We start from the raw sequence: 12602 nt of genomic DNA on the forward strand, positions 1-12602 counted from the left end.
ACCGCACTCATTTTTGCCAAAGTAAGATTTTGCTCTTCAGAACACCCTCAACTCACTTTCTTATTAAATCTCAATGTGGTGATCATAGCACTCTTTCCAAAATAACCCTGTGAAGTAAACTGAGCTGAGGGAGAATGAATGGCCAAAAGTAGTTACCCCATGGGTTTCTGTAGCTAAGGATAGTCTTAAACCTGGGTCTCCCTTACCAAACCAACCCTGTGAAGGACAAAAAAATGTTATAACATTCCAATGTCATTTGACTGGAAACAGTTTACTGAACTCAACAATAATTCAACCTTTCCAAAATTGGGCAGAATTTATACTTCACTAAATTGATAAATAGTACATAAACAATATGCAAAAGTAGAGGAGAACTCTTTGAAGAAAGAAGAAAAACAAGACTAAGAACTGTCTAGCATTTTTGAAAATAAAATTTGATAAAGGTCTAGGCTGGGAAAACTTGGCTTTTTCAGGAGTTGTACTACAGCTTCCACCATTGCCTATCATTTGCCATGCTGGCCAGGGTGGTGGGCCAATCTAGTTGAATAGCATCTGGGAAACCATATATTCCTTGGTCCATTGGTGGCATACAGCCTCAACAGGGGCCTAATCATCAATTACAGGCACGAAGCAGAATTTTCATAATCTTCAACCATTCCACTAAATGAACCTTTGCAATAGCATTTGAAATTGCACTTGTGTTCATTGTGAAAAAATGCATAGACTTCTCATTAGAACTAAGCCTATGGTAAAAGTTAATTTCTCCCTTTGTCATCCTAAAACTAATTAGGAAACTCCATTACACTTTCAAACATTTGAATACATTGGAAAACGTTTGAATGCACATTCATCATACTAAATGACAGGATTCCAGAATCCAAGATTTTGGAAGTACTGAAAATATTTTGTAACACCAATGCAGGTAACTGGTGATATACATGCTGTGCTGTATCAATCCAAAGGAAGCTATATATATAGGTTATTTCCACTGAAGAAAATGTCCCAGGTTTCTTGTAGGTGTGAGAAAGAGATGGGGTTTTTTTTTGAAGAGCATTCAAATTTTAAAGTAAGTCATGTCATACCAGTAGGTGTACCTTTGTGGAAGAAGCAAAATAAAATTATAGTCAGATAGTCACTTTCTTTCTCACATAGAAATAATACAGGAATTAATTGGGAATTTGTGAACTGTTGCAACAAATAACCACTTCTATTTTATTTTATTGATATTCCCATTAAAATATACCTAACATAGCAGTCACCAATGAAACATATCAATACAGCACCAGTTTTTTAAAAAATATCATGAAATATAAACTTTACCAAAACCAAATTACATACAACATGAAGCAGTGATTTGGACAGCAACAGCTTAATTTAAAAAATGATACACGTATTATCCCACACCCTCTTTTAGCAGCATTCTTTATTACGTATATGCTCTGCTTAAGTGCTCTTTCTATTAAAAATGGGGACGTTGCAGGAGGCACTACCAGGCAAAAAGGGCCTTGTTGTCTTCTTTGGAAAGTTCACACAAACAGTTCAAGAGCAGCAAGGTATCACCAAGAAATTTAGCTGGGACAATGTCTATCACCATCTTCCTGAGATCATTAGGATTGTCATTTATGGGGTTAGAGCTGAGGTCAGGCCTTTGCTTCAGGATGCCATAGGTGTTGATGAGAAATTCACTAAACACTGGGTGGACATCTGTGCGGTAGCCCATTTTCTCCAAGTGGGTAATCAGGTTATGATAACGCTGGGTTATAGCGCGATACTTTTTCTCATCTAGAGAGCCATCTAAAGATCTTGTGGAAACCTAAGGATTGTCAAATATAAACCTATGATTAATATTTTATGGAAATGTAAATCAGCCTGAATTTTATATAATACTAACAGGAGCAGAAAAGAAAAAAATAGATAATTATACAGGTGTTTTTTTTAAAAAAAGTGAAGTGGATCTTATAGAACTATTTCTGTAATATTTTCCATTTAAGTTGGAAAATCTTCTGATACAACCTCTGAAGCTTTGCAATTCTGTGGGTGTTTGTACTGTTGGTGTAAGTTTCCTCGTGCATGCCTGATTGAAACCTTCAGTTTTGATAGTCCTGGAAAAGTTCTTATAAATGCAAAAAAGATATTGTTCTGTCTAAATCCCTGCACACAACACACACATACACACAAGCACACACACACACTCAGAATTCTCTATCACTACAACACTACAATATCATTTCTGTTATTTATAATTTGTATATAAATGAATTTGCATTCATAAAAATACAATGGACCTTGGGAAAAAATAGAATAGAATAGAATGGAGTGTAGTGGAGTGGAGTGGAGTGGAGTGGAGTGGAATGGAATGGAATGGAATGGAATGGAATGGAATGGAATAGAATAGAATAGAATAGAATAGAATAGAATAGAATAGAATAGAATAGAATAGAATGGAATAGAATGGAATGGAATGGAATGGAATGGAATGGAATGGAATGGAATGGAATGGAATGGAATGGAATGGAATAGAATAGAATCTGGAAGGGAACTTGGAGGTCTTCTTGTCCAGCCCCCCGCTCAAGCAGGAGAACCTATACCATCTCAGACAGGTGAATGTCTAGTCTCTTCTTAAAAATCTCCCGTGATGAAGCGCCCACAATTTCTGGGGGTAAGCTGTTCCACTGGTTAATTGTCCTCACTGTCAGGAAGTTTCTCCTTAATTCCAGGTTGCTTCTCTCTTTGATCAGTTTCCAACCATTATTTCTCATCCTTTCCTCTGGTGCTTTGGTGAACAACCTGCCCCCCTCTGCCTTGTGGCAGTCCCTCGGATACTGGAACACTGCTATCATGTCTCCCCTATTTCTTCTTTTCTTTAGACTAGCCAAACCCAAGTCCCGCAGCCGTTCTTCGTATGTTTTAGTCTCCAAGCCTTTGATCATCTTAGTTGCTCTTCTCTGAATTTTTTCCAAACTCTCAACATCTTTTTTGTGATATGGTGACCAAAATTTGCTGCAGTATTCCAGGTGTGGTCTTACTAGTGTTTTATAAAGCGGTACTAATACTTCGCGTGATCTTGATTCTATGTCTCTGTTTATACAACCCAGGATTGTATTAGCTTTTTTGATTGCTGCTGCACAGTGCTGGCTCATAGTCAAGTGATCGTCCATTAGGATTCCAAGGTCACTCTCACAGTTATTGTTTTTAAGCCAGGTCTCATCCAATCTGTACTCAATGTGTAGTCCTTAATGGTATTACATCTACATAGAGAGAAGTAAGCAGTTGGGTACCACAAGGCTTTCCTCTTTAGACCCAGTACTCTTCAATATCTTCACAAATGACTTAGATTAGGAAATAGAAGGGGAACTCATCAAAATAGAAGATAGAACTATGTTCTCTTTACTTAAAGAACTAATTCTATTGGCAAGAAATTGTCACCTGGTGTGAAAAAATGTGCTTTGTTTGACCTTTTAAACTGAGATCTCTTAGGGAATACTATTATTATGACCAATTTTTTCTTCTTTGACACCTTAAGAGGCTGCCTTTTTCTGCCCAATAATGCTGCAGATGGCACAAAAGCTGGACTTCTAAGTTTTATTAAGGTCTTTAATCTTGACAAAAACTCTTAAGTGTTGGGATAGAATCACTTACTTGCTTTATTTTCTCAGGGATATTAGATACTGTGAATCCATAGAGCCTTGTGATTCCAGGGAACACATGTGCAAGGATACGCCTGTCTAACTGGAAAGCAATCTCTCCCACGATGCGCCCATTTTTCTTGTTGTTTTGAGCAATTTCTATATCTAGATGAAAAAACAGAGATAGACTTGATCTTAGCTAGGATCAAAAACACTTCTATGAAATAGGCTGTCTGTAAGGAATTATTAAAAAAATACTTTAACTCATCATCACATGTTAATACCGAAGGAGGGTGAGAGTGGAAATCATTTAACCCACAAATCCTGAGCACAGAGAAATATCAATGGTCAGATCTTGCTTGTTAGGTATAAAATATAACTGATAGCAGAAAAAAAAGCCACTTCTTTTCCATAATAGCATTCCCCCAGAAGGGGAAAATCATGATATGACCCAAATAAAACTTTGGACTATCAGGAATTTGCAAGAAATTCAGCATTTCTTAGAGCTGCAGAAAAAAAGTGGTAAGTTTACCATCTGTTTACATTTAGTTAACTATTTATTTGACTTTTAATGGTAAATCCTAGAATGGGAAGAGGCGAGACAGAGACATTAACTGGCAGATTTTAGGGACCATTTGGAAATTAAAACTGTTAATTGCACATTAAAATCCTGCATTTATTTGCAATGTTGAATAATGATTCCCAATAAAAGTTATAATGAATGTCTGCAAACATAAGCTAATTCTGTTTTTTAAACATCCCAGGATTTAAAAAATAAACAAAAAATAAAATAGAAAAAGCAAATTCAGTTCCTAAATTGAATTAAGAAGTCTCTAACCATTGGAATGAAAACAGAACAGTTTTTCAAACTGCTGTATCATAACTTTAAACTGATAGTCACTGCATATCCCACCAATATAATAATTATAACATAAAAAATTCCAGCACACTCAGGCCACCATCTACCGTGAGTAACAGATGACAAAAATACGCAAAAGTTATTACATAAGCAAAGCAGACTAAAAACTTTGAGTCCTGGGGAGGAAAAGAGAAGTAACATTTTTAAAAATTGCTAGTCCATGTGTGATATACCATACTCTAAATAAATGAATAAATAATGTCAAATATAGGATGGTCTGAGAGACTGTGTGTTAGAGTAGCTCTGCATGATAATCCAATGCTGATATACCCATTAAAAGACCAGGGTGAAAAATATTGCACAACAGCTCTACAGAGTAGTCCAGTTTGCTAAATCCTTTTTAACATTTTGTTTGTGTTTTAGGGAAATGAAATGTCCTTGAAGGCTATGTAGTAATTGCAATATATTAAAAGTAGGAGGGATAATTTTATATTGTATTGACAATATGAGTTAAAGTGCTATTTATTTCTGGATGCAGCATTTTATGTATAACTAAATTATATATAATGCATTTTAAAAACAACAAAAATAATTATATATCTGGCATGGGATGGTTGATGAATGAATGCAAGTTTTTATTGGGGCCTCAGTGTAGTTTATCATTTTAAATGGTTGTTTTCTGTATGTGTTCTTATTTTGTTCACCATCCAGAGTTCATTTGGGTAGTTCAGTAGTTTTACTGTATAGATTCATTTAACAAATAAATATTTCTAATGAGCAATAAAAATATTACACATGTTTAAATTCTCAAATTTCTTGTTCTGTTCATACAAACACAAACATAGCACACAGAGATGTGAAAACTCTAAAAATATTTTGGTGGGGGTTTCACTTCACAACATCTGCAACATGAAACAGCCACAAAGTCTCAGTATTACCATTCAGGTAGAACGTATGGAACTTCCTTAATTTGTCTGTAGCAGGTGAATCTGAGAACCAGACTCTCTTCTTCCGAGGCATCTCTTGTGATTCAAGCGGGGTTTTCTCTGTGCTGCTGTCCGGAGTATTACCTATTAAGCAATAGGGCTGCCTCTCAGGACTCCGTCCTTTGGGGATGTTTACATCATTAGAAAATGCAATCTGTGCTTGGGCATCCTCTTTATGTGTCTTTGAGGAAGGTGATTCTTCTGGCCACATTGTTGAGGAACTGAGCTTCTCTTTTGGATTCAGGAGTCCTCCTGTTTTGTAATGAGCTGCAGTTAAGCAGATTTAGCATCAGGTTACGCTAAGGGTACTCAAACAGCAAGTGGATTATAGAAATTCCTTTGACTGGGCACATTCACCCCAAATAAATATTTTCCTCTCACTCTTCTCCATATGTTCTGTGAACAGCTAGGCCATAAATAACGGGGGGGGGGGAGAAAAATGGCTCACCTTGTTGAGAGTGTTGTTAGTGCAGTGTGTAGTTTCATGTACTACAAAGCTCACATTTTTTCTATTAGAGACCTCCCAGTCTAATGGAAGTGATATCATGGAGAAAAACCTCATGGAGAAAATCTATCTATGTGGTTGCTAGGAGTTGAAAGTGACTTGATGGCACATAATCAATCAATCTAATGGAGAAATCACCATGCTGTGGTTTCCTCTTCATCTTTACATGAAGTCTAAAATGAAATAGATTCCTGTGTTTTTTCATGTAACAATAAAGAACAGGTTCTTTCATTTTCATTGGGATCCTTAAAAATATTTGGAGTGTTGATTGCTTAAATCTTGCAAAGTTATGACAAAAGATTTCAGAGGTGAGGCATTCCAATTTCTTGTGCAATATTAACATGATTTTAAAAAAAGTTGAGAGTATGAATGAATGGATAATTTTCACAATAAAGGATGCAAATAGTGAAGTTCCTAAAACATCAGGACATTGCTTTTAACATATTTGTTTACTAAAATTGATAGCCCATTAATAAGAAATTAAATGGCCAACATTACTTAAAAATTACAGAGAAGACCATCAAAAAGCTATTTCTAAATGGAAGGAAAGAACATTGTAGATGTAGCTTTATATAAACTGTATAAGCAAGTTTAAAATAATATTTATAGAGGCAAAGCTCCTAACTAAATACATAGTGACTGGCAGAATGTTGATGTTTTATAGATATCTTGATCAAAACAGCAATTTGATGTGTTAATCTGCTGTAAGGGTTAGTTCCACCTCTAGGAGCTTTAGATAAGGAACTGAAAATCACAGCTAATATGTTAAGTCTCTTACACAGCTGTATGGTGTAACCATAATTTGAATATGTTAACATTTCAGGTTACTTCATCTCTAAATTGGATCGTGAAGGTCTAAAAAATAGCAACTAAGCCAAGGAGTTGTGTAGCTGACATTTGTCCACAGATAGAACTTAGTCATTCATGATATCTATTTTAACACTATACATTTGTATTCATGGACTGAAAATGGAAAATATTCAGATGCTTCTACAACAAATTCTACCCCATTAACTCTTCAGACATGTACCTAAAAGTATACACATAAAGTGTTGACATCAAATATAATTTCTCACCAACGCTAAATGGAAATGTTTGAACCTTATCACCACCAGGGAAAGGACCATCTGTAGCGCAAGATTTCCTTAATATTGATATGTCTGTGGGTTCTTCACGCTGTTTTCCAGGCATGGTAGAATATGGTATATTTGAGATGTGTGCAGCTTTCCTATCTTCATTTCTAGATTGAACAGTAACAGGATCAGTGTGGAACAATTTAATTGGTGTCTGGGTACTAGGACATGACATGTTGGCCTCTTTGGAAAGGATGTGGGGAGAATAATTATAATCTTTTCTGACAGACTGAGCTGAAAAGAAAAACAAACAATAAAATAGTTACATTTATACCATGTATGTCATGTACATATCTAGACACTGACATAATTTGGCAGAATACTTTTTGACATCAGACCATATGCTCTTTTTAGAAAACATTATCAGTGAACACATCTAGTGTGGTGTCTATTGATGGACCTGTCCTTGGAAAATTGACTGAGATAATAGGTCTACCACCTATACTGATTGAAATGCTTCAAAATACCCACCCAGAAAATATGAAGAAAACATTTAATCTTCACAGTTCAAACATGCTTTCTTGAACAACATTGTCGTGACTTTTGTATCCCTACTGAACAGCATATTAAAGCAAGGACATAACAACAACCAATTATTATTATTGTCATTTTATCTGGGACTTTTAACATTTTTGTATAGAATAGAAAGAAAATATGTTTGTGTTTATGTTTGTGTGTGTGTGAGAGAGAGAGAGAGAGTGAGAGAGAGAGACACAGACAGACAGACAGACAGACAGACAGACAGACAGGGAGACACAGACGGGGAGACAGAGAGAGACGGAGAGAGAGAGAAAGTGAGATGGAGACAGAAATGTTGGCTAAGCCCTCTGAGCAAACTGACAGGAAGAGCAGATAGGAGATTGGCAAGAGCAGTCAAGTGGGTGGCCTGGAAAGATTTAAGGAGATAATTGGTCTACTGAAACACATCAGGGAAGAGTTGAAGCTCTCCAGAACAGACAGAAATGTGGGGGTGGGGGGGGAAATCAAATAGCAGGAAGATACCTTTCACAGAGCTGCTGAAGAAATAAGCTAATCTAAGTAACTTTTAAAAATTCCTCCTCATGAGTAAATGTATTCTCATCTTCAAGGAAAGAACGGAGGAGGATCTGAGAAACTGTAGGCTTGTCAGGATGAAGTCTATACTCAGCAAGGTCTAGCAACATGCATTTTGAGCACGTAGATAAGAAGCTACAATTAATGAAAGCCAGCATGGGTTTGTTATAGCAAATTAGGAGAACAATGCCATTGATACAGAGTGATGTACTTGGTCCATAGCAAAGCCTGTGGCAAGAGTGCCTTATGATATTCCTTAATAAAATAAAATAGTAACAAGTGGGTTGGGATGGTCTTCTATCAGAAACTAAGGACAAAAGAAAAAGTTACCAGCTTTGTAGATGATACAAAATTGGGAGGGAAGGCTAGTACTTTGGAAGAAAGAGAGAACATTCAAATAGAACTAAACTGAATTGAACAGTATATTACAAAGAATAATACAGGTAGTCCTTGACTTATGACCACAATTGAGCCCAAACTTTATGTTGCTAAGTGAGACATTTGTTAGATGAATTTTCCCCTATTTTATTACCTTTCTTGCCACAGTTGATAAGTGAATCGCTGCACTTGTTCTGTTAGTAACCTGGTTGTTAAATGAAGCAGGCTTACCCATTGACTTTGCTTATCTGAAAGTTGCAAAAGAGGATCACATGACCCTGGGACACTGCAACCATCGTAAATATTAACCATCAAACATCTAAATTTTAATCATGTGACCATGGAGATGCTGCAATAGTCGTAAGTGTGATAAATGATTATAAGCCACTTTTTTCAGTGCTGCTGTAACTTTTAACAGCCACTAAATAAACTGTTGTAAATCAAGAGCCACCTTAGAGTTCAACAGAAAGAAATTCAAAACTCTGTGTCTGGGGATATAAAAGAAAGACAGAAGTATGGGATTAGGTGAACGACAGTAGTATGTGTAAAAGGAGATCCAGATATTTTTATTGACCAATTCAATTTCTGGACTATGTGAGATCTCACTTCAGGAACAGACTGTCACACAAAGTGGTAAGTTCTCCCTCACTGGAGACCGTCAGAGAGAGATTGGATGACCTTCTGCCAGTTATGTTGTACTGTAGTATATCCTATGATGAAAAGGGGGTTGGACAAGATTACTGTAAGGTATATTTCAACTTTATGAATATGAAAGAAAATATTATTGTTCAGAGAAAATGCTTCATGTAGCATGGATAGCATTAAAGCTATCAAAAGTTTTATGTGAAAGCATCACTTGACCTAAAGACAACTGGGTACTATCTATGTTCATGGACCATAAGAATGAAAAGATGTTAAATGAATGTTAATTGAATACCAACGTGAGAGACCAGTATTAAACAGATTTTCAGAGTTATTTTGACCATTTTGATGGGGTCTGACTCACAAAATATGAAGAAAGAATAAATGGTTTGAGAGGAAAAGAAAGCCAAGAAAGTTGTAGTTGCATGTACAGTAGTTGATAGTTCTCAAAAAGAGAAAGATAAAAAGCCTAAAAAAGGCAATATATATGAACCAATCTATAGGTATGGTGAAAGGGGGGTATGCAAAGTTAGAAAAGTATAGAAAATACGGGAATTGTAAATGCAATTTCTCTATATAGATCTTCCTTTTCCTTATTTTGTGCCCTTAATTTCTGTGACTTACAATGTTCTCTTTAATTTTTGTGCTTTCCATAATGGTGTTTACCCTGAAATGAATAGTTTGATAAGGATGCAGGGATGCAAGTAGAAGCTCATAGAAATTAAAAACTGTTAAATGCCTGAAGATATGTGTATGCATCTGCATGTATGCACATTCATAAATGAGCAAATCAGGATAATTTGTTCTCCTGTTTAAATCATTATAGACTTTCCCAGTTGGCCCAATATAGTTCCTATTATAGATATAGATTTGACCAAAGAGTCTTCTTCCAATAAATGAATTCACAAAGGTCCTACTGAATTGTATATATTAATTTGGATACACAACGAAACATATTTACAACATTTATATACCAATGGCTATTAACAAGCTAACTTGCCATGCTTCTTACCTGTTTTTACTAATGAACTAGTATCAGGATGTGAAGGAGAAATCTGAGATGCTATGAACTGGGACTGATTGTTGTTCTCACACTGCTGACTCAACAATGTGCGTAATTCATAGTTTTCTCTGAGAAGCCTAATTTGATTTTTGAGATGTGCATTTTCTTCCTGAATTCTTTTTATCCACTCTCTTTCCTCTGTCATCCTCCTCTTCCTCACTGTTGAGGAAGGATTAACTTATTAGGGACAGCCTTGACTAGACAGGTCACCTCAGTGCTTCAAGAGGTTCAGAGGAAATTATCAAGCTTAGAATGTTTCTACACAATTGTGATGTCATATGTTCTTAAGAGAACACCCAGATACTCTTCTAGAGCATTTTCTTTCAGACTGGCCTTTCTGCTATGAAATAAGGTATGTATATAATAATAATATATAATAATATAATATAAAGTTGGAAGGGACCTTGGAGGTCATCTAGTCCAACCCCCTGCTCAGGCAGGAAACCCTATACCATTTCAGGCAAATGGCTGTCCAGTCTCTTCTTAAAAACCTCCAGTGTTGGAGCATTCACAGCTTCTGGAGGCAGGTTGTTCCACTGGTTAATTGTTCTAACTGTCAGGAAGTTTCTCCTTAGTTGTAGGTTGCTTCTCTCCTTGACTAGTTTCCATCCGTTGCTTCTTGTCCTGCTTTCAGGTGCTTTGGAGAATAGCTTGACTCCCTCTTCTTTGTGGTAGCCCCTGAGATATTGGAACACTGCTATTATGTCACCCCTCACCCTTCTCTTCATTAAACTACACATACCCAATTCCAGCAACCGTTCCCTATATGTTTTAGCCTCCAGCCCCCTAATCATCTTTGTTGCTCTTCTCTGTACCCTTTCTAGAGTCTCGACATCTTTTTTACATCGTGGTGACCAAAACTGGATGCAGTATTCCAGGTGTGGCCTTACCAAAGCATTGTAAAGTGGTATTAGTACTTCACTTGATCTTGATTCTATCCCTCTGTTAATGCAGCCTAGCACTGTGTTGGTTTTTTTGGCAGCTGCAGCACACTGCTGGCTCATATTGAAGTGATTGTCTACTAAGACTCCGAGATCCCTCTCACAGTTACTACTATTGAGCAAGGTACCACCTATACTATACCTATGCATTTGATTTCTCCTGCCTAAATGTAGAACCTTATTCACTATTGAATTTCATTTTGTTAGATAGTGCCCAGTGTTCGAGTCTGTCCAGATCCTTCTGTATCTTAAGCCTATCTTCTGGAGTATTGGCTATTCCTGTCAGCTTGGTGTCGTCTGCAAATTTGAATGGAACATTATGTCTAAGATGTCCTGATCACAAGGTATTGTTGAGAATATAGTCTCAAAATAGCACTGAAAATGGCTTCTCCAAAAATCTGAAACACTTTTTACTATAGACTTTCTTTACAGACATTTTAGCAGTGATTTTGTTTTTCTTGTTTTTTCAGTGAAGACTATATTCTCCTCTCTGAATAAAATGATCAATTTAACCACTCCTTCTTTATCTTCCTTGCTAGGGAAATAGTGTGTATTTCTATTCACAACTAATTATCTTTGTAAACTATCACCATTTTTATTAACAAGGTACACTGTATTCTTTCAGTTTCTTTAACCTTACAGGATGAATACTCTTTTTCTTTTTTTCACCCTTTTTAAAATGTGAAACTTTTCTTTAAACACATTTCTAAAATCAAAACTTTCTAATGCATCTTTTTCCTTAGCTTCTTAATGTACAGGGTTTGAACTTCAGTATTAAATAAAGATCACTCCCTCCAAACTACCCTTATAGAATAATATTTTTTTTCTTTTATAAACATCCTTTTTAAAACTCAAAAATTTTCTTTAAACTATTACATTTTCTTTAACTTAACACAGATACTCTTAAATACATTTTCAATAACATTTTGCATACTTCAAGAGTTATGTAAGCATTATATATATATAAATTATATATTTATATATATATAAATTATATTTTCAAATTTTGGATTAAGACTTTCAGTTACAATTATCAAACAAGTAAAAATCCATCCTGGATCCCATTAACACATTAAGTTTAAATCACTCCTTCCAGCTTGTGTTCATGGAGTAAAATCTTTTTTTTCCTCTGGAAAGTGTATCAAGTAGTTATAAGCCTCCCTTTTTATCAAGCATTTTTGACCTTGTTAATGTCCTTAAAGAAAAAGTCCTAAACTTGTCTTTTTAGTTGCAGATTTTCTTGAAGCTCTTCTTTCAGTTGTGTTGAGAGATTTATGTTTAAACCATCATAATAAAAGTTGGTGTCGGGTTTATATTCCAAAATTGTAGTTAATTCGTCTGCATTTTCAGCAACTTGTAAAGTTGCCTCAGTAATTTGGTAACTTTCTACATGTTTGCATCCCTAAAGTAGTTTGA

General features: G+C 35.7%; 1 protein-coding gene across 1 annotated transcript; it reads right to left on the reverse strand.

Annotated features, from left to right (window-relative positions):
- Positions 1-1486: 1486 nt before the first annotated feature.
- SPATC1L (spermatogenesis and centriole associated 1 like) lies at positions 1487-10390 on the reverse strand (the record flags this gene model as incomplete). Its single annotated transcript, XM_083349747.1, has 5 exons — positions 1487-1813; positions 3640-3791; positions 5424-5738; positions 7053-7343; positions 10195-10390. 5 exons carry the CDS (start codon positions 10388-10390, stop codon positions 1487-1489), a joined length of 1281 nt encoding a protein of 426 aa, XP_083205873.1.
- Between the last annotated feature and the right edge of the window lie 2212 nt (positions 10391-12602).

The sequence above is a fragment of the Vipera ursinii genome (assembly GCF_947247035.1).
Source record: "Vipera ursinii genome assembly, chromosome: 1".
NCBI classification, from domain to species: Eukaryota; Metazoa; Chordata; class Lepidosauria; order Squamata; family Viperidae; genus Vipera; species Vipera ursinii.